General features: G+C 41.7%; 1 protein-coding gene across 3 annotated transcripts; it reads right to left on the reverse strand.

The window, feature by feature from the left end:
- Window positions 1–13,090: 13,090 nt before the first annotated feature.
- Window positions 13,091–17,996, reverse strand: LOC147439676 (uncharacterized). Of its 3 annotated transcripts, XM_086484364.1 has the most exons (8): window positions 17,444–17,996; window positions 16,888–17,327; window positions 16,400–16,503; window positions 16,220–16,294; window positions 15,922–16,056; window positions 13,902–15,832; window positions 13,551–13,807; window positions 13,092–13,467 (listed from the first exon to the last, which is right to left on the reverse strand). In XM_086484364.1, the coding sequence occupies exons 2-8, from the start codon at window positions 17,283–17,285 to the stop codon at window positions 13,428–13,430; spliced, it is 2,940 nt and encodes a 979-aa protein (XP_086340490.1). In that variant the 5' UTR covers window positions 17,286–17,327; window positions 17,444–17,996; the 3' UTR covers window positions 13,092–13,427. The 3 variants fall into 3 exon arrangements, with proteins under 3 accessions (XP_086340491.1, XP_086340490.1, XP_086340489.1); XM_086484365.1 differs by having other exon boundaries at window positions 13,091–13,467; window positions 16,220–16,279; window positions 16,888–17,996; XM_086484363.1 differs by having other exon boundaries at window positions 16,888–17,996.
- Between the last annotated feature and the right edge of the window lie 5,551 nt (window positions 17,997–23,547).

The following is a 23,547-nucleotide window of genomic DNA, read 5'->3' on the forward strand; positions in this document are numbered from 1 at the left end:
CAGACAAGTTTTGGGACCTACAATTCAAAGCCACTGTCTTCAAAAAGTTGGATTTTGGAGAGCAGAAACAACAATTTGTGCGGGCTTAATCGAAAAATGGTGGAGTATGTCAACTCCCAAAGGCGACACGTCATATCGGTGGTAATACATCATACTATGGTGGCCTCTCAAATCAATTTCCAAACAGGGGCTAACAGGAATTCTAAGCCCCCTGAAAACAAGGGTTCCAATGAGCCTAAGGGGAAGGACAATGTCCAAAAGTCTCATGAGAGCAACTCCAACAAAGCTAAAGAGAAGGGAGTTTATAAAGGCAAAACTAAACTCTCTCCTGAAGAGCTTGAGCGTTATCACAAGGATAACCGGTGTTTCAAGTGCGACGAACAAGGGCATGCGTACCGCGCTTGTCCCTAAAAGAACAACCGCCATGATCCTCCTAGAGCTACCTTGGTCGAAATCCAAGAGGAGGAAACTCACCACAAAGGATCTCCTCTATGCCATTCTTGGGGAAAGGTAAGAGAATATGATGCTTTTATTCTCTTTGACCCTGGTTCTACTCATAATTTTATATCTATAGATTTGGGCACCAAGCTAGGCATACAAGCCTACGAGATGGGAGATGTCCTACCTGCAGACGGTGCTTTCAAGGGGAAAGAAGCTTCAGTCACTTCCTTATTCGAGAAATTGAGGCTCCATGTCCAAAGATATGTGGACAAAGAGGACTTCTTTATCTCTCCTCTCAAGCATGAGGATGTAATCCTAGGGGCACCATGGTTTGATTTCATGGCTACCAATGTTAAATTCCCTGAAAGGAGAATCTCCTTTAAGTTCAGCGAAAAACATATGTATATAGATGCTAAGGAAATGGGTAACACTATACCCATTGTACATACACAAGCTTTCAACAAGTCAATAAAGATCTCTATTTCCGTGTACATGATTTTTGTTAAAGATTCTCAAAATGAACCTAATGTTTTAGCAAAAGAAAATATACACAATCAAAAGGAATTAGAGTCATTCAATTTTCTCAAGGGGTTTCAAGATGTCTTTATTGACGACATCCCTTGTGAGCTACCTCCTAAACGAGGCAATGATGAACATGCAATTGAACTTCTTCCAGGAAGTTCACCGCCTAACAAACCTCCTTATAGAGTTTCTCAAGCTCAACAAGAGGAGATTATGCGGCAAGTGCATGAGTTAGTTGAGAAGGGCATGGTTAGGCCTAGCTCATCTCCATTTTTTTCTCTTGTGCTACTAGTGCAAAAGAAAGACGGCACATATCATATGTATGTCGACTATAGAGCACTAAATAGGATCACTATCAAAAATAGGTTTCTCGTTCTACGGGTAGAAGACATGTTTGATAAGCTACAAGGCTCCACCTACTTCAGTAGGATTGACCTAAAAAGTGGCTATCATCAAATAAGGATAGTTGATCAAGGCATTGTAAAGACCGCATTTCACACTACGTTTGGTCTTTACGAATACATTGTCATGCCTTTTGGCTTGACCAATGCATCAGCCACATTCAACCGCTTGATGGAGAAGCTATTCAGGCCTCATCGAACCTTTACTGGAGTGTTCTTTGATGATATTATCATCTACTCTAATTCATTAGACGAACACAAGCAACAGACCTCCAGGTAATATTTCAAGTTCTAAGAGAGAATAAATTTTATGTTAATCAATATCTCTCAACTGTGCTTACAATACCGGATCTCTCAAAGCCATTTGAGGTCCAATGTGATGCTTGTGGTGATTGCCTTGGAGTTGTTTTGCTTCAAGAAGGGCACGCCATAGGCTATGAAAGTCCAAGGCTCGACTGTTTAGCAAGCTCTAGGCATATATGAAAAGGAACTCCTTGCAATTCTACATGCCTTAGACTCATGGAAGCACTATTTATTAGGGACTCCTTTCATTCTGCGAACGGATCACCAAATTCTTAAGTACTTCATGACGCAGACCAAGCTCTCTGACAAACAAATGAGGTGGGCAAATTTCCTTTCACAATTTAATTTTCATATTGCTCACATTGCTGGTAAGCATAATCAAGTAGCCGATGCACTCTCAAGACGGGCGACAGTGAATGTGGTTTCCATAGCAACTCACAATGATCTATCTTCTACGATAGATGAGTATGCTATTGATCCCGATTTTAGAGATGTGATTTCAGCCCTTGCCCTAGGGAAGAAAGAGGAACCATTTACTTTACAAGATGGTTATCTTCTCTATGGCAATAGACTATGTGTTACCAGCTCACTACGTGAGTATGAATCTCATGCTCCTCCTTATGCAAGACATAGAGGGATTCAGTCTACCCTAAAGGGCATTGAAACATATTTCTATTGGCCTACCATGAAAGCAAGCATACAAGAGTATGTTTCTAAATGTGTGGTATGCCAAAAAACAAAGTTTGATATAGGGAAGCAACTTGGATTGCTTCAACCCTTGCCAATCCCTAATTCACCATGGGAGAGCATATCCATGGATTTTATCTTTGGATTGCCTAAGTCTATCCATGGGAATACGGGAATATGGACAATAGTAGACAGGTTCAGTAAACAAGCTCATTTTATACCTGTCAAAAGGACTATCAAAGCCCATCAAATGGCAACCCTCTTCATTTTACAAATCTTCAAGTACCATGGCTTGCCAATGTCCATAGTGTCGGATAGAGATCCTAGAATGACCAGTAATTTCTAGAAGGGTCTCTTTGAGACTTTAGGAACAAGGCTAAACTTCTCTTCGGTCTATCACCCGAAAACGGATGGCCAAAGTGAAATAGCTAACCTAACAATTCTCGATCTACTAAAAGCCTATGTAACGGAAGTAGATCAAAGATCCCAATGGGAGAAGTACTTACCCTTAGTGGAGTATGCCTACAATAACATTGTACATACTTCCACGGGAAAAGCACCTTTTGAGGTAATAGAGGGAAAATCAAAAAGTCCCTTGCTACTTAAGGTACACGGGAAGATATTTGTTGCAGATGAGTATAGCCGAGACCTACAAGAATCTTTCCAAAAGATTAAGGATGCTATATCTATCTCACAACAAAGGCAAAAGGCTGCTGCTGACAAGCACAAAAGAGCCCAAGCCTTTAAAGAAAATGATTTGGTCTTACTCAAATTTCCCAAGGCTCAATTAAGGCACACGACGGGCAAGAATCCTACGGGACACCAAAAGTACTATGCTAAGTTAGCAAAAAGGTACTATAGTCCCTTTCAGATTCTTAGGCCAATCAATGAGATGGCCTATCAACTCAAGTTGCCCAACCATTGGCTCATACAAAATACTTTCCATGTGATCTTACCAAAGCCTTACAAAGGAGAGCCACCTCAAGAACCTACTATTGAAGACCCACCGGAGATCGAGGACCAAGAAGAGGTGTTGCAGCCCGAGTACATTCTCCGACATGAAGACAAGGTACTAAGAGGCGGTAAGACTATCCGGACGATATCTTATTAAGTTTAAGAATTATCCTTTTGAAGTTGCTAGATGGATACAAGGCATACAATTAAAGGATAATCTAAACCTTGTCATTGCTTATAATGCTTCCCTAGAGTAAGCAAATGTACAAATGCTAAAATGAACAAATTTTTTGTCTTATAAGACTCTCTTTTTCTTTATTGTGCACAAAAATGAAGTAGAATGCATGCTTAGATCAAGTTTGCGGAGATGACCTCTCCCGAACACCAAGTAGAGCTTGTCACTCTACTATGGAAATTGATAGGACTAATGTGCAGACATGCTTGCGGCAGCCTCAGGCTCTCAAGTGCCAAATGGACTAGTCATCCATTGTGGAATGATGTCGGAGGGTAACATAGGGATCCTCTACCAGCTAGGAAAAAGGACTAATGAATATGCTTTATCTTCTCGACCCCATAGTCGAGGACAACTATGATTTCAAGAGAGAGTTAATGTCATACTAATCAATATCTAATTCTCCTAAATGATTTTCTCATGTTAAATTGATCATTTAATATGGGGAAGTGCCAGGGGAGAAAAAGCTAGAATATTGGTTAAGCTAGCAGACCGGACCATAGTACGGAACCAAAGGAGGCAAAATAGGGATCCAAAGGGGGGGCCATCTACAAAAGAGCAATGTGCAACAATGGGCTTAAAAGACCCTAAGGTTCAGCCCATCAAGACTTCCAAAATACTAAGGTTCCAAAATTCAAAGGTTGTGTCCAAAGGCCAAACACTAGGGAAATTGGATGCTTAGTGTGTGTCACAAAAAGTCTTTGTTAATCCCTACATAGGAGGGGGCAAGCCTTGCAAGTAGGGGATGAGAGAAAAACACACACACACACACACACACACACACAAGCTCCCTTTACACAAAGGGAATGAGGGACACATGTCAACTCCCTAGCCCAGATGCCCACAAGGTGTACCCAAATCCTATTGGATGGCCTTGGAGGTGGACCAATGAGAATTATGCTAGAGTAAATCTAGTTTAATTAATTTAAAAACACTTAATAAAAAGAACCAATAAGAATTAATCTCTCTAGAAGACTATTGGACAGTCTCCCAAGGGGACCAATGAGCAATCAGTAGCCCAATGGCTTACCTGATTCCTATTGGCCAGGAGGCAAAGGGGTCCCATGAGATTTTAGTTGCATTTATTAATTACCTAAAGCTCTCACAAAAGGGGAAAGGGAGACACATGTCAGAAGGCTATCACTTATGCTGCTTAATTACCATTGGCTAAGCCTGGGGAGGTCCAATAGGATGCTAGCAAGAGCAAATAGCAAGAGGGGTCGACCAAGAGAGAGAGGGGGCTGATTTTTGCAAGGCATTATCCACACACACTCACACCATCTCATGTGTGAAGTAAAGAAGACTCTCTTGCCTTCTCAAGCTTTAATGGAAATCTTATCACCTACTCCAAGCTTTTGAGAAGGAAGGCCTACACCAACAACTCTTGGCTTTGTGATGCAAATCGAACCAAGATCCAATCTTCAATGCATGCTCATCTCCTCTACCATGCTAATTACTAAGCTAAGCATACTAATATGAGTGATTATGTGAGGAGACGTACATATTTCTCGTAAGAATACTCCTTCCTCTCAATCTACTCTCATAACCCGCTAGCTCTCACCATCTTCGAAAGTGTGTGAGGTCTTGGGTCTGAGACCGTGAGGGAATTGATGTGTTTGATAAGTGTTTTGCGTAGTGCATAAAGTTTCCATCTTCATTGCACTAGCTAGTATTGAATAGACACAAGAAATTGTATTGTAAAATGTCTCTCTTGATGGGAGAAACCATAATACAAAGCCTTTTGGAGGGGGGACCGGCTCCATGAAAATCCGGTCCTCAACTGTCGTCAATTGCTTAATTTCTCTCTCTTTTGAAGTATTGTTCATGCTATCTAACTAGGTGTTATGCTTTTTGTTGCTCTCTCCACCCAAGACCTCTTGTCATTCTCATTAGGAAGCTATTCTAATGAAATTCTCACTATGTTCATGCTATTTTCTGCTACACACAAGTTACTAGGCCATTAAATGTTACAGTATTGTTTATGATGCATGCATGTCAGTTGCTGCCGATTCACATGTGTGGTATTTTGACAGTGGTTCTACAAAGCACATTACCTCACATCGTGATTTGTTCACCTTCTTGAGTCTATCCCTCATGGGAATCCGGTTACTTGTACCAACAATGCCTCTTATTGGGTTCATGGTGTTGGAAAGATTGTGCTTACTGCTGCAAATGGCAGTACTTTCACACTTGTTGATGCACTTTATGTACTTGGGATCAAGAAGAATCTTTTGTCTGTATCTACACTTGCTAGACTTGGCCTTGTAGTCAAATTTGTGGATGACAAATGTACAATACATGATCTCCGTTTTGGTGATGAAATTGTTGCATCTAGCATTTTATGCCGTGGGTTGTATAAGCTCACTTTGTATGACAAGTGTGGGCAAAATTTTGCAAATGCAGTTGTGGATTCAAAGGCTATTTCAGATGCAAAACTTTGGCATGCACGTGTTGGTCATCTAAATTTTTCCAGTTTGGTGCGTTTGCAAAAATCTGATATGGTTGCTACTTTTCCACCTCTCTTGAAGCACTTATCAAACATGTTTGTGAAGGCTATATTTTGATAAGTTTCCAAAGGATGGTTCAGTTAGGGCCACATGCAGGTTGTAGCTTGTGCATAGTCATAATTGTGGGCCCATGCAACCTCCATCCTTGGGCAATTACCTTTACTTTGTGACTTTTATTGATGATTACTCCAGGCATGCATGGGTATATATGCTTAAAGCGAAGTCCGAAGTGTTTATGTGCTTCAAACAATTTGACACACGAGTGTCCACAACTGGTTTTTGTTTCATGCTTGGCATGGCATTCATGTATATCATGGTTGAGCAAGAAGCAACCTACTGTGGCCACTTTGAGTTGTGAGGCTGAGTACATGATAGTCTTCACAGCTACGGTTGAGTGTGTATGGCTTAGATGCCTTATGGTTGATTTGGGTGTTGGATAGGAAACTGCCAACACTATCTACACTGACAGTCAGAGCGCATTGGCAGTTGCAAGGAACCCAGTTTTTCATGCTTGCACAAAGCACATTGAGGTGCATTACCACTATGTCAGGGAGAGGCTCTCATCAGGAGAGATCAGCTTGGCTTATGTGCCGACACAGGACAACCTTGCAGATCTTTTCACAACGGCATTATCTCGTGAGAAGTTCGAAGCTTTCGCAAAGATTTGGGCTTACTCCCCTTTTTGGACTGATCATGTCCTCGGGGCATGGCACTTCCCTTTACTCTATGTGCCAGCTCTCGTTCACCGCATCACTCTAGAGGGGATTTGTTACCATATATATGTGGTAGTGATGTGTGTGAACACACTTAGGACCGTCGGGGCATTTTTTCCCTCACTAGGAGGTTTTTTCCCCTATGCATTATATATACGCCCATCACTTTAGGGATAACTCATCTTTCCATTGCACACTAAGTAATATACTCTTTGTTGTGTGCCTTGAGCTTCCTTCATCTTCTCCAAGTTGTGTGTGTTTTCTTGCAACCCTAATTCCAACAAGTTCTAAGTGAGTTACTTACAAATTGTAGCTTATCCATAGTGATGTTTGTGGTTAGATGCATCCAACTTGATTATGTTCAATGTAGATGGTGGGATCAGCCCCTTTTCTACAAGTTGAGGATTTCTAAAGTTACCACTAGCAACAAATGCCATGTGGAGGCACAAGGCAGCAGTCGTGTATTGTACGACTGTATCAACTAGTCAAAACCCAGTGGAAAAACCTTTTAATTTCAATCCGAGGTCTGAATCTAAGTTTGTTATCTGAAGTCTGAGTTTGAACCTATTCAATTTCTCTGAGTCCAAGTCTTGAAAAGAAATCCATTTGCATTACATTTTGGCAATCGTGGTGGTGATCTAAATCTCTTGTCAGGACCACTTTGCCTAGTAGGACTCAAAGTTTAGATATTTAAAATTTCTATTTGAAACCCATTGTTCATCTCTCAACATGAGGTAGGAGAGCCACTATAATGGTTGTGGACAAAAAAATGATCTAAAGATAGCTTTTCCCACATTCACAGGCAATAGAAGGGATGATGTTGATGTTCATACCCAAGATTTTGAGCAATATGTTGACCTCACAGACATCAATGAAGATGATTGGGAGTAATATTTTTTTGAAACTCTAAAGGATGTAGCTCACTACAATTATCTGACATGCATGCTAAGAATGTATAGAAGCTGAAGAAAGCTTTCATACTGGAGTCTGCTTAGAGGGGATGAATATATCCTCTATGAACTAGAAAAGATTCATCAAGGTAAGTTATTGGTAGGAAACTACATAAAGAAGATCAAACAACTCACCAAACAATTGCACGAACCCCCATCAAAGAAATGTGTGAGCCTAGTTTTTAAGTAGGTTCAAGAGCAAGAAGTTCAAGAGCACCACCTTCGACCAAAAAATTTAATGATTTAGTTCAGAGAGCTCTAAAATTGAAGCAACATGCCAAGAAGGAGAAGGGCCAAAAAGGTATATCCACGTCAAGCTCCACTGATTCTTCATCACAAGATTCATCATCCAACTCTAGCTTGTCTGAGAAACTATCAAGACCAAAGTGAAGAGAGCCTAGATGTGGAGTTTTGAAGAACTATCTAGATAGATCTCTAGGACCATACCTTCAATTGGGAAAGTATAGGCCTAGTGGATAAGGTGAAAATCCAAAGAGCATCAAACTGATGAATGTATCCAGTGCACATATTTCAAGGCTTTTGGTCATTTATGGAACAATTGAAAGATCAAGATACACCACTTCAAGGAAGGGAAAGACATATCCCTAATTGCATTGACCAACCCTAGGCCATTCAAGCAACAGGAGGTAGTTGAAACATAGATAACGGAGCCCGTACCTGTGGTATGGCTGGCAAAGGTAGATATCAAAACTATTCTGATCGTGGAAGAGACAAAACTAGTTTTACAAGAAGGAATTTTAGGAGTTATGGGCACTTTGTAGCACAATGTTCTAAAAGTTTTAATGTTGAAGTGACCAAGGGAAAATGGCAAAGCCAATACTGGTGCGTGTGATCACCAAGAACTCTAAGGTTTTCATCAAAGAGATCCAGAGGATCCACTCTCTCAATCAAAGACAGTGAAGAGAGCCATAAGTGGGAAGAATAGAGGGTAGTAGAAGGCTAAAGGGAAAGCCAAAGAATTGGGCAAGTGGAAGGAGTAAAGTGTCTTGGTTGCTCAGATCACACAAGATCTAGAGCGAAGAAAGCCGAAGAAGCTTGAGTGCTCAGAAGCTAGATCCATTCAAAGGTTTTTTCTAGAAGTTGTGATGGCCTAGATTGCAGGACTCCTCATGATTGGTTCTAGTGAGGAGACTCCTGAGAACATAGTTGACATTCCAGGAAGCGATTCTGACATGAGGAGTCCTAAAAAGAAAGTTTTACAAGTTAGACATGATGTGAACAGTGTTGAAAAAAATAACTGGAAACAAAAAAATGTTTGAAATGAAAAGGATCTATCAGCCAAGAGGCAAATAAGGCTAACACATGCATGGCATTGCGAGGATAGTTTTCCAGAAGGGAGATCGTCAAGTTCAAATAGTAGTTTTGGAAATGCTTAGAACCAAATCTATATAAAGGTCTAAAAAAGAACCTAGAAGATGACATCAATAGAACCTTGCTGGAAGCTTCCAAATTCATCAACAAACAACAACATAAGGAATCTAAAGTGATAGGGGTGGCATGGTCTAATAATAAGGAGGACAAAGTGCCAGTCATCCGGATAGACTACAAAGTGAGGAAGCGCTAGTGTGAACATTTTGAGTCAGCATACCATTCAAAAATTGGTGAAACGAAGATAAAGCCTACACCATTCAAGATTCAAATGGCATATCAAAAAATTGTGCAAGTGTGTGGTTTAATCAAGAATTTCCAAATCGAGGTGGGTTTAGAGAAGTTCAACATGAGATTTTTGGTAATGGTATGTGTAGGGTGCTTATAGAATGTTGTTGGGAAGGCCATGGTTAAGAAGTACAAGGGCCATACATGATTATGATGGCCATGCACTCACCAGACAAGGGCGAAGCAAATGCATTCAAGTCAATATAATGAACACCATAACGTAGAAGAAAGTGATAAAGCCTAAAGAGCTATGTCGGAAATATTGTTGGGAAGCATGTTCCCTAAACACCATAGCTAAGCTAAGGCTCCATCCTCCATAGCCTAATGCTAACCCATTGGTGATTGGGGAACACTCTTCCCAACAAGTGGTTACAGAGTATGCGTGAAGCAGTGAACTCAAAAGCTATTGATGAGGGCCTTGTGTGTGTTTACAGTTTGCAATGATTGCGTGTGTGAGCAAGAAGAACCTTCTTGTGTATGCACAACGTATGTCTATGCCGATTCTTTAGGTGACTCTAATAAAAGTGCCTCATTAAATAACTCTAGCCCTAATGATAGATATTCATGCTACCTTCTCAGAATTGGCTTTAGACTTGGTCTCCATATGTGCATCCATGGACCCATTAACCTCATCTACAACATCTTTATGTGTTGGTCTCGTGATCGTACTAAGTCAAGACCTTTTCAACATATTTCAAGTCGCCCTCATCTTAACAGCTTTGCCACATGAGATCTCCTTGAGCAAAACAGGCTTCAGCAAGAAGCTCTTGTGAAGAGCCAAGACACAAGAGACATGTGGCAATGGAAAATGGAGTAACAGATGCCTATTACATATCAAGAACATGATTTGATAGAAAGAAATCATCTAGAGTGAACCCTTTGTTGGGTCATGTTTTGCCCAAGCTAGGGCATGCCGGCGACCAATTGATGTGAAATGCAAGCGTACATAGTGATGTAGAGTCCAAAGATGCCCATATGGAATCCAAGTCTAAAGCCAATTATGAGGAGGTAGCATGAATATCTATCTTTAGGGATACGGTTATTTAATGAGGCACTTTTATGAGAGTCAACAACTAGGACTTCGACCTCACCTAAAGAATCCACATAGACATAGGCCACCATGCATACACAAGAAGGTTTTTCTTGCTCACACACTTTTGCATTCACTGCTTCATACCCACTCTGATACCACTTGGTGGGAAGCGTGTTTCCTAATCACCAATGGTTTAGCATTAGGCTATGGGGGATGGAGCCTTAATAACCATGGTGTTAAGGTTAGGGTTAGAGAGATGGAGATTACGGTCAGGGTTATGCCAAGAGCAAGAACATAGAGAGAGAGAGAGAGAGAGAGAGAGAGAGAGAGAGAGAGAGAGAGTATAGACACAATGATGATAGCTCAAAATGAATTTGATTGATTATAGAATAGCATCTTAAGTAGGCTTAGTGCTTTACAATCATTGTATCCTCTTGCTATTGGACCATGTCATCATATCATCTTTCCTAGGTGGCTAGAGGGCTTTCCTGTATGGTGCCACAAGTTGGGCTTATCCTAACAAATATGGCACTAAGAAGATTGAACAGATGTTAGATTCCATGAAAGTATTTCCCATAGTTGAAATGATGTGAATGCGGTTCATCTTGATTAAAAAAGGGCACAAAAGCAGTAGGAGCAGTACCTGAGAATTTTGAATCCAAGGAAATGACTTGTTAGTCTAGATGGGAGAGCTTCTGAATCAAATTAGACAACAAGGATAGATTTAGAAGGCAATACACCAGGAAGGACTAGACCAGATGGTGTTGACATAGAGTTCAGACATCAAAATGATCAAACCCTAGAAGGTGGTGCTCAATCACTATCTAAAGTAGACTAGTCACCAGCAAGCACAAACACTTCCTAAAATAAATATGCAGATGGAATACATAGAAAAAATGAGCCAATGTTTGTCCTTTTTACAAAGCAGAAGTCTGAGTTTTGTGTGGATATTTCATCACTAAATCTTGTCTTTCTTGTCATGTGTTGAGAGCACTCAATAATGCACACATGTATAAATGAAATGCTTAGATTCAAGAATCGAGCATGATATTTTTAATCTCAACTTGAAGGGGGAAAGAAGAGATCAAGGAAACTTGCACTCAATGATAGGAGGAAAAGCATCACAGTGCAAGAACAAGAATGTGGTATGTACAATTTAGGTACAACAACATGTGATCCAATTGTTGCTATTGGGTAGCTTGCAAGTATTGAGACTATGGGATGTTGCAAGGGTGCCACATATGGGGAACAAGGTGGGTAAGGGCTTGGATCTATACTTCCCATTGAAGGGCGCTCGCTAATGTACAGGTCTGAGAATTATCCTTGCACTATGTATAATTTTAGGTCACCAAGAGAGTTTGCATGGCTCAATGTTGAGCACTATTTTTCTAAAGCATACTCTTAGATCAACTATACTAGTCTAAAGTGTGTATGTACTAGTTTGTTAAGTAGTTGGTTCACTTTCATTATGGTTGTGTGTGGTTTATAGGTTTAATCTCGGAAGTTCTTTTTCATGTGCATGTCTTTCTATAAATCTTGTGTTTATTGCTATCCAACTTCATGCATTGGTGAATGGATGCTCAATTTCATACTCAAAAACTTAGTTTGGAGCTATCTATGATGGGCAATGTTTGGAAAAAATCACTTTCCCAAGCATACAATGAATCCCTTGGCTAGTAGAAAGTCATTCATACTCTCAAATTTAATATAGGAGCTGAAATACTCATTTTCCAAGCATACACAAATCCCTTTAATCAGTTCACAAGGCATTTTTCCCTTGGATGTGCATCTTCTCAGTTGCCCCTCTACCAAATCAACCTTCCACTCTACTTTCTTTGGGAGCATTTCTTTGTCCTTTTTGCACTCTTACAAGTGTGAGTTTCCATCAGGCTAGGAGCGTCTTTCTCTTCACCACACTTTGCTAATTTTGCAGGTGTCAAGGCTCTCATGTGCCTTGTCCAAGGAATCCTCTTATGATCCTAAGATGGTGGTCTGCTTAACCTTTTTTTTTAAAGAGTTGAAGAAGTTTTCAATTACCACACGAGAGAGAGAGAGAGAGAGAGAGAGAGAGAGAGAGAGAGAGAGAGAGAGAGAGTGCGAGGAAAAGAGAGGGTGGGATGGGAAGAAGAGAGTCAGGGAAGAGGACCTTGAGGAAGGGAGGGCGACTCGAAGAGGAGATGGAGGAAGGGAGCCGGGGTGGCTAGAGGAGGAGATGCCAAAGGGAAAAGATGAAGTACAAAGGATGTTGGAGGAGTAGCAAGGGAAGAAGAGGAAGCACATGGGTGGCGGGAGGAGGAAGGGAGGGCGCCCCAAAAAAAAAGGCTCCCTCCATTGAACTCGCTGGAAGACCTAACTCAAATGAGATGTACAATTTTCTTGACAGATACAATGCGTACAATTAATTGAAGATAGCACCTAAAGCTAGATCAAATATCCTCTTACCCATATTTATCAACTTCTAGGATAAAATTGAGTCATGACAGCTGGCAAACCTTCTTGAGAAACAATTTTGTTCTGATTTGAGTGTGATCTCTTTGCAATGTAGGATCTCCTCAAAACTAACAATCCATACATGGTTTGGTCTTTTATAAAAATGATTACAAATCACAAATACTTCTCCACATGTTCGCAAGAAATGACTACAAAATCTAGAGAGAAGCCAAAGAGAATAGCTTGTTCACTCACATGGACTAAGTTCTTCGCAAAGTCGATTGTATGGAAAGAAAATTTGCATTGTAGGGAGCAAAAAAAAGGTGGTGTTTGTTCACAGACTTTGTTGAATGTGGTGTTTGTTCACATGCTTTGTTGAATGTGGTGTTTATCCACAGGCTACTTTGGTGATGACACAATATGGCTATGGGCTTTTATTCACACAGAAATGAAGTTGAATGGGCTTTATTTATTCAACACAGAAATGAAGTTGAATGGGCTTTATTTATTCAACACGAATACAATATAAAAATTGTGCACAAAGAATGGAGATATATTTGGATCACAAGCTACAGGACTACAGATATTGGATTACAAGCTCTGCACTTTCTTGATACCTACAAAAAACAACCAATGTCAAATTCTGTTAGACCGCTTTGAGCCAACCCTATACAAAAGCATTTTCACGAGAGAAGATCACCTTTGAGGATCAATCCATAGAAGCTCATACACTATCTTTTTCAGCCTTCCAGTCAAAACTCTGTGGATCTCCCACTTGTCATACAGGTGTTGCCTTTCTTGAACATCACAGTAGCCTGCAATGTTAGTGTAGATTATGTCACGTTGTCGCAGCACCGAGTCCCTTCTTTTGCTTTCCTCGTCGACCGTCTTAAGTAAAGACTCCAAGTGATGAAATTCCAGTAGTATGTCTGTGACATCATCAGCTTTTGCCTGAGACTGTAGAAAAAGTCAAGAAAGTTCAAATACTCAGAAGAGAAAATCAGAATCTCTTACAAACATGTTGTTCTTGCTGAAAATCTTGCAAACTTACTGGATCCCCTTGTTGGCATCGATTTGCTGTTTGGAGGCCCTTGAATTTCAAAGCACGAGTGAGCAAATCAATATTATGAACATCCCAAAGCCTGCACAGATGTTGTAAAGAGGCAGCTCTTGTTGAATTTACAAGAATACCATCTAAGTTTCTGCATCTGGCAGCATCACACTCTGGATGGCTCATTTCAAGCAGTACACCTTGTTCGTGATCATTCAGCGAAAAATCAGCACAGCAGAAGATAGCTTTTGCATAGATTGTTGAGTTTTTGACATCACGTGTCTCCAGCAAGCAATCGGTGTGGAAATCATCTGGAACAAGAGTTTTTTCACAACTCTTTCTGCCAGATACTACCTCCATCAAGCTTGTATGCTCTGATGGTTCCACTCGGATACTTGAAAGTGAGGGCAAGAAAATTTCTTTGGATGTAGAAGAGTCCCTGCAATTGACTGAGGATGGCTCGTCCCTGAGGGCTTTATTATCCTCTTTCTCTTCGTCACTTGAGACGGAATACTGCCAGTTGCTCAAAGAGGACACCAGGGCCCTTTCTATCTTTCTGTTTAGAGGATTCCAATGTCGGGCACGTCTTTTGGATGTCAATATTGGTGACTGATCCACTAACAAAGGAATGTTAATTTCTTTGAGCTGATCTTCATAATCCTGGCTGTTGATGCTTACCTCTGAGGAGCTGGACATAGAATATTGGGCACTTTGCCTTTCCAAACCACCATCATTTGTGACCACTGCATTATCAACTCTTTCAACTCCAGTAGAGTTAAATGTAAGCCGTCGAATGATCCCACCATCCTTTCCAAGTTGCTCCTGAGCTATGTTCACTTTGGTATCGTTCGGCTTGAATGATTGATCAGACCTTGTTAGAGAAAGTGATGCCGAGGGGGCAATTTCCTGAGAAGCTTCCTTACTGGGGGGGCAAAGCTTGGCCAGCTCTGCCATTATTTCATTTTCCATGAGTGGTGATAAATGGACCTGCTTGATTACACGAGGTGTGGTCTCACACATGAGAGATGGACAATGAGGTTCTTCTGTTCTCTGTTCTGCAGATATACTTGGCACCTCCATAGAAAAATTTCTCAAGTCTGCCTTCATTTTTGGGGTGCATGCATCAGTAAGTTCGTCTAAAGACTTGGGGAACCGAAAACTGTGGCATGACACGACAGAGGGACTTTCTGTGTCCAGATTCAGCAGACTAACCAATTCTGTTAGAAGCTCATCCTCTTGATTTGGCGAGATGTCAGATCTGTAGAGTAGTTCACAAGGTGAACCGCTAGGCCCCACATGACCTGCTTGCTTTTCCATACAGAGTGGTGTAGTTTTTGGAGAATTGAATGAAGCACAATCTAGATCCTCATCTTCCCTGCTACGGATTGTTTGACCACATGAACAATCACAATGACGCTTTCTCCATCCTTGCTGTATCAAAACAGCAGCATTGCGCATTCTTTCAAACTTTTTTCTATCACGTCGCATTCGCCACTGTGCCTGTACAAGTATGGCAGCCCTCATTATCCTCTCTGCATGAGACAGTTGGCAGAAACTCAAGTTGAAAGCATGCCCCAAGGAGTTGGGGTTTAAACTGTGATTAGATTGGCAGTGGGTAGTTCGTCGGATCCTTTTATTCAATGCCTTTTTGCAACTGGTAGCCTCCCCACCTGCAGAGCCAGGCCTTGCCCCACCATTAGTGCCATTCACTGCTGCTTTCTTTTCTTCTGTAGTCAAAGCTCGTCGAAACAACTTTGGCCTCAATGTCTGAATTAAAGGAAGTTGCTGCTTGGGTGGTGTGGCACAGCTAGACCTTGGAGGTGTTGAGGGTGGCAGTGTGTTGGTGTTGATAGGTGACAAAACAGGAGTCGCTTTCTTGTGCAGCTTGCTTGAAGCATCTTGCTTTGCTGTACCACAGTGCTTGATTGTAGCTGTAGAGGTAATTAGAAATATATACGCGCAAGAATCCAATGAAAATAAGATCCATGAATGCAAGAATAATGTACATACTTAACCTCACCATTCTTTTCGTTCGAGAAAAAACTCCAGGTTGTGTTTTCTTTCTTGGGTCCTGCTGTTTCTTGCTGCTTGAGATGATGGCTGATTTTTTTCCAGTAACAGTTCACGTCCTCTTTCTGCATGCCCTGAATTCCATCTGTTCCGCAAAGAAACAATTCATAAGTCCACAATCAGGGATGACTCTCTTTAACGAACTGGTTGTCAGTTTATCACTCCACTAAACGTTTTTAACAAGCCATGAAGATTGAGGCCCATAACTAGCCCTTCCATGAAAAAGTAGTGGAAGATTGTGAATTTACATGATAGTAAGCTCATCAAAGATTCAAAAGTGAATGGATTTTCTTGGCTTCGACAAGAATCTGCAGAGAAGGAACCTGCCCATTTGAATGTAAGATGCCCAGTTGGATGTTATTCAGACCAGGTTAGTGAATTTAGTCTTGCAAAGGTCCCATCAAACAAAGACGAAATACTGTCCTTACCCTTGTGTATCTTTGCAAGAAACTCAAAATCATGCCTCTCCACAGCTTCTGGGCAGTACTTTAACCAGTAAGCAATAATCGTATTCTCAGCATGGTTCATATCCCTACCATGAAAGCAGTTAGGTAAAGCAAGCTCTCTCTCTCTCTCTCTCTCTCTCTCTCTCTCTCTCTCTCTCTCTCTCTCTCTCTCTCTCTCTCTCTCTCTCTCTCTCTCTCTCTCTCTCTCTCTCTCTCTGTGTGTGTGTGTTGTGTGTGCGCGCGCGCGCGTGTGTGTGTGTGTGAAATCACTGTGAACCACCCTTAACTTTCACGTACATGGCCAAAGATGTAAAATACAACGATATTGCTGCACGTAGATAACCTTGACAGAACGCAATCAATTGCAAATGCATGATGATGAAAGCGGATTCCCTCATAACGTGTCAACAACATGAAACTAGCAGAGATGTGTTTCAAAAGACATGCACGCCAGATAACCAAACTTGTACCTGCATCGAGACCAGGCCATGGGTGGGGAGTGCTTCCAAGCTTGTTGATGATACTGGCGGGAGATTTGGAAAGGTCCAATACGGCTGGCTCCATCGTTGGAGCTTTCCCTGTTGCTGGCTTCTACAAACCGCATAGAGTTAAGTAGAGGCCTCAGCTCCTGCCTCCATTTTTGCAAGAAGCCCTGCTGTAACAGCTTTCCTTCACATGAGGGCCTTGCAGCAACGGCAGGAAAGGAATTAGAGGATGGCGAAGACGGTGTTGATGTAGAACGAGAGATTCTATGGCGTTCTCTATCTTTCTCTTTCTTCGAACGAGTTGAATCTTTGGCTTGCTGCTTTCCTAGGGCACCAAAGCCCGGAAATGCGACATTTCCAAGCTTTGGTAGTTGATACCCCATGAGCTCAGTCTTCTCATACAACACGGAGCAGGAGCCCCTTCGCTGCAGTCGGGATATGAAACCCCTTTGCTCAAATGGTTCCAAAGCGTTCCCAGAATCTCGAACAGAAAGTTGGTGATCAAAGATGAGACAGAAACGAGCTAGCTAAAATTGCTTACCCGTTTCAGTACTGGCGATGGCAACGATATCAGTCATTTGCAAGCAGTGCTAAGTCTCCTGACATTTAAAAGCCCTTGATAATATTCATGAAAGAAGTTGGCTATGGAAAGCTTGTTCGAGATCGAACTCACAGGAATGAGGAGAGCAAGTATCCTTCTTTCCCAGCAACCAGCTTCAGCTGCGCGCGCGTGCTTGTGTGTGCGTGTGTGTGTGTGAGAGAGAGAGAGAGAGAGAGAGAGAGAGAGAGAGAGACAGAGGGGTCGACTCTTGTGTCTATTTGACCATGCGAACAGCAGTATTTTCCTGAAGGCTGAAGGCGGGTGTGGATGTGTGTGTACGTGTGTGGGTTTTACCATAATCAGCCGAGATCCTTCCAGGCTCCCAATGAATGCAGAGTCAAATGATCATCATCCGGGAAGGCGGGACCATGCGTGCCGCACTTTTCAAACTTTCAAAGGCTCCTTACCGTTGCAGACTTGCACACTCTCAAATTGTTTCCATGCACTGCATGCAGCGTCTCTCGTAAATCCCCCTTTCACTTTCGGACTCTGGACTAATGTTCTGTAAAAGATCATTTTCCAAACAAGGGGCCAAGTTACGGGTCCAAATTGGGAATTTTTAGGTGTTTTTAGGCATTGCTCAGGAGCGCCATGTGTCATGAGGAAGAAGGTGAAAGTGTTGCAGTTAAAAGAGGTTTGGTAATTATGGAAAACGAACATTTCTTTGTATGAAAAATGGGAGTGAAAAGGAGGACTTTGGTTCCCTCCCACTTGTCCACCGTCATTGCAATCTTGGTGTGGTACGTAGTCTATGCAAAGAAGAGCACTTAGGACTCATGCGCCTATTATGCTTGCTTAAAGAGCCACTTCTATGCCAACACATGTACCAATTTTATCAATCTCCAACCCTCTCATTGCTCACTCTCCTATTAAACAGGTGGCTCCCAAGTACTGATATAGTTGTTGTGGACTCCATAGTCTCTCTCACAAGTGCACAATAGGTAGTAACCGCACATAGTCAGTCTTTGCACCACAGACCAGAGATTCCTTTTACTTGAGCCTTGGAATGGCTATCTTCTCCAACCTTAGCCTATCGGTACCACAAGCGACCAACATGCCTGCCTTGCCCTGCTACCTTTGGTCTCTACGATTGCCCACCTTCACCATGGTGCCATACTCCAAGACCCGGGAACTCCTCTCCATGATAAGCTCTCATTTCCTCAACATGCGGTGGTGATGTGCCGCTATCAATCTCAACAATTATCTCAAGAAATTTAGCCCATCTACATTCTCAAGAAGATCATTAATATCGCATACAGCCTAGGATCAAAACCTTCAACCTTTAAGGGTACAAGCATAAGCAAAAGTCTGTTCTTTACCTCGAATCCCAATGCTTGCATCTGGCGACGAGGCATGTTCTTTACCAGCAAAGCCTATTGCTTGCATGTCTTGAGCCAGCTCGTCATCCTACCCACTCTCAAGCATGTGTAGAAGATGATGCTCTTCTTTGAACCCCTCGTTCCTCTTTTTGGAACAATAGTTGCACCTGCCCCATGTGACACAAGCCTTAGGAAAACAAGAGTATTGATTAGATTCCATGTCTTTACAATACAAAAAGGTGAGGGTTAAATCCTCACTCACTAATGTTGATTTCTTTTCTTTTGTAGTTAATTTGTATTTAAAGGTCTATCTCTTATTGTTTTTAGCATAAATTGGGTTGACATTAGTTCATATAGAAGCTTTTGCACATGCAATGCTTGACACAATGTTGAATGACAAGTGAAATACAGGGGATATTTTTAAGCGAGCAATTTTTGGTGAGCGCTTTTTAGGAATCAGGTGAATAGATTCCTAAAAAGATTCTCTCTTCTTCCTTCTCTATCTCTCTCGTGCAATTTTGTTAGTTTTCACTTCTTCGTCTTTTTCTTCTCTCTCTCTCTCTCTCTCTCTCTCTCTCTCTCTCTCTCTCACACACACACACACACACACACACACACACACACACACCGGGGCAACGAGGTATTAGGGAAGTTGAGACCTAAACAAAGATATACGAGTTAAACAAATTGTTTCAAAAACAACAGAGATGAGGATACTTAAAACAAGAACATCCATTAATCATAAAAAGTTACATTTATTACACTTACATTACATAGGCAAGAAGCGTTCATCTTTTGGAAGGTCTGGTTTAGGGAGTAGATGTGTTGCTTTTGAGTGGCAAAAGAAGATTCACCAGGTTCCCTAGTTGCTCCGTCATTTTCTCCTCATCCTCCTCTGTGATGAGCCCAGTCTTCTTCCAGCAAGAGAAAGCGAATTGTCCCTTCTCGTTTAAGCTGACAAGGTCCGCATATTGAGGTCCATGCGGCAATGATAGAGGCGATACACATTGATTGTTGCCTTCAGAGCCTCCCTAAACCAATCGGCTCCATACAATGCCTCTCCGTTAGGAATGGCTTCCATAGCATCCCACGCAGACTTGATTTTATTCTCAAGATCGTCAGACATCGTGAAAAGTAAGAGAAGTGCGTTATGTAGCTAGTGGACATTTTCACAAAAATAATTCAAGCAATGGCAATTTATAGCCATTGTGGAAATATTATATTACTTTATTCACGATTTGACACATAAACAACCACTTTCCAAATTTGAAAAAACCTGCAAATCAATGTACCGAAATGTGGCAATCATAAGATAAAATTAGAACCTGGTAGAGTTGTCCATTTTGTGAATTGACATATAAAAAGTGAGAAACGACAATGTTATGCATTGATTCCTGGATAGGTCCCCCGACCTCGGCTCAATGCCCTGAAGATATCAGTATCTGCCAGAATTGGTTGATGGATAAACATGTTCTCATTTTGGCTTAAACCTAGCACACGTAGATAAATAAAATACAAATGTTTACTTGCAAGATATGGTTTTTGCTTTGACACCCGTTCCATGAAGTCTAGACATGTGCACGATGGTGGCTGGTTGCAAATACAAACATTGTACAACCCGACATGACCATCTTCACTTTTGGTCTCTACTTTAAAGACCTCATTAACACCATCTGCCGCACATATCTCTTCTACAACCTTGGCTCTCAGTGCTAGTGCTAAACTGATCTTGCAAAGAGCGTCCTCGGAATGGAAGTCTGATACCGTACACGCACACCATCTCGCACTGTGGCTCGTGCACTGCCTTCAAGAGTGGATGTATCTTTTGACGTGAAAGGAGATTTGGTCATATTTTGTGCAGGAACAACCGACGTTACATTAGAGATTTCTTCTTTCCTGAGCTCCACTTGATACCCCCCTTCATGCAATATTTGCACCTCATCCTCAAATAGGTTGGTGCCCACATGCACAGGCCAAGTGTGTGGTGGATGTTGAGGCTGTGGCTCAATGTTCTGGTCTACTATATGGCAATGCAAGACATGATCCGAAAAAACCAAAAACATTGGCGCACCACACCACTCGGATGCTTTCGATATCCTTCAAAAGATGGGACCAGTATACCAAGGCTAGAACCTGCAATACTGCTTCGACACCTTCATCCTCCTCTTGGCATGCCGCTACATGTGACTCTACTACCTTGTGGAGTTCGGCATATGGCCCACATTGCCTCATTGACCTTGTGTTACACTACATACTGCCAACCCGAACCTATACTTCGTTTTGGGGTTTGTGATATCCATTCTTATACAAAGTTGATCTTACGGGGTCTTCCACACTTCTTGCGATCTTTGGTGACCGAGTTGTACTTAGACGTATGCGATGCATCATCTTTCACATTGATAGCCTCATTTTTGGCTTGCTTTTTCTCCTTGATGTCTCCTAATTTCCTTTCAATGTAGTCGGTTATTTATACATTGGAGTGCCCTCAGTAGTCTTATTACTTTACTGGGACGTTTTTCATGGCGTTCCACAAGATTCTATATCGATGGAACCTTCCCAATGTGTTTTCCATGGCTGTATGAAATGGCCTTTGTACTCTGTAAGATGGAATTTTCAACGTCGGTTATACATGCATCATATAATGAAATGCGCTTACGAAAACCCTCCCCTGCTAGCCAGGTGCCATGCTTGCTCTCCACAAGGTTTGTGTGTGGAGTGTTTGGTCCATTAGAGCTTCTTTCTACACACATCATAATGCCACCCCAATGTGCAATACGAATTTCCCACCAACAAAGCCATGAATCCATGTATGGAATTTTATGGTCTATACAATGACCGTTACGCCACCATTGACATATCAGATGAGCCTCTACAGGTGCAGCCTCTTTTGTTGGTGCTTGCTTCCACTTCTCACACATTTCTTTGTGTGTGTGTTGAGAAGCTTGTGCCACATACTTCATTGTGTGTTGATTCAAGATTTGCTTCCAATGGAAAAGACAAGAACGCTCTCGACCGCTCATTGTATTGGTCTTGTCGTCACCATTGAATACAATTCAAACTGCGTTCCAATTTTCTTGAGCTTCATCCGTCATGAAGCCAAAGAAATTATCTCTGTCACACCTACATAATAGCATTACATCATTGAGGCACTCCCAAAATAGACATTGCGTTTCCATGTCGTCCTATTTCATTTCACAAGTTGCAATAGTCAAAAGGTCCTGCATGCTGCAAACAAATTGTTAGAGAGAGAGAGAGAGTCAAAGGCAACCCACAATGTTGTCAAGGTGCGCCATGTATCTTGGATCATAGACATGATAGGCCATAGTCACCTATTTGTTAACACGTCTAGTGTGATCAAACTGGATCCACGCACGTCGAAGATTGACATCCCTGTCTTGTCTCATTCGGTTCACTAGGTCCACACCGGATGCTGGACCAATTGTGGACATTTTGAAGACATAACATTTCTTCCCCTTCGTACCTTGACCAGGAAACCTGCTTCCATGGAAAAAGTCATATGTGCAGTCTCGCTTCAACTTTAGGAGTGCATTAATGCCAAAAGATTCTTTGGCAACCCCTCTTCGTAAACTAAATAATGACCTTCGAAACCTAACAGTGTTCATAGTGTTCATAGCAAAAATAATTTAGCATAGAGTTTTGCATCGAAATAAGAATCTAGGAAATGCTCATACCATTTTATCTTACACCAATGGCGCCAACTTCCTCAGCGATTGCAAATAGTTGTTGCTCGCCTAAAATTCCTTCATTGGTGTTGTTGCGAAGAAGTGTTGTACTTATAATTTCTTTTGCCAAACACATTTGAACCTTCCTGGCTCCTGTGTGTGGGTCAACAGTCAAAATCCTTTGCACCATCACCTTGGTGTTGTCTGTTAGTGTTTTGGATGTGCCACTGCGCACATCGTGTCTATGTGTGCCACGATGAATCATGACTCTGGTGGCGGTCTCATCAGATGGCATGACATAGTATACTACACAATCACAGGTTGCAATACAGAAAGCAATTTTCCTTGCAAAAGTGGCATGTAAGGCTCTTATCTCCAATCTTATAATATTGTCCAGGTGCAGTTGCCTTTTGTATGTACCCGTTGAAATGACTTGTATTGGTAATATGATAATTAGCCAAGCGGACACATTGTTCATTCATGCACTTTAGAGATCCTATGCATAATGCAATGATTAAGACGCACTACACCCGGGAAAACTATATTGGACGTTTGTGGCTTCAACCACAAATGAGGATCATACTTATGCTCCATTGCATCCATATGGTGCAACCTCCCCATGGTAGGTGTAAATTCTAAAATAAGATCACCATTGTAAGCCCTTGGAATCTATGTAACTTGTTCCACTTGTTGTATTTGCATTAAAAGCTTTGTCAGTACATGCCCTTTTTTTTCGGCCTGCAGAAGTTTCTGTCTTGTACTCCTTTTGAAGCTATTTGGAAGTAAAACTCGAGGCGGGTGCATAGATCTACTAACTCCTTTTGAGCGAAGTGCACCTCTAACGGACTATCCACAATGGCACTAGGAGTCGTGCTAGGTGAGCCTGCATAGTGTGTTTGATGGGAAACATTGACTTTGTATTTACGTGAAAGCTGTTCATCCAGTACATAGATGAATTCACCTAAATTGTTGAGCGTCCTTTCAAGAGGCAAATTCATCTCAATATCACCAACTTCCATCACTGCATCTAAAGTTGTAAATT

The sequence above is a fragment of the Adiantum capillus-veneris genome, chromosome 16 (assembly GCF_014529385.1).
Source record: "Adiantum capillus-veneris isolate H3 chromosome 16, ASM1452938v2, whole genome shotgun sequence".
NCBI lineage: Eukaryota > Viridiplantae > Streptophyta > Polypodiopsida > Polypodiales > Pteridaceae > Adiantum > Adiantum capillus-veneris.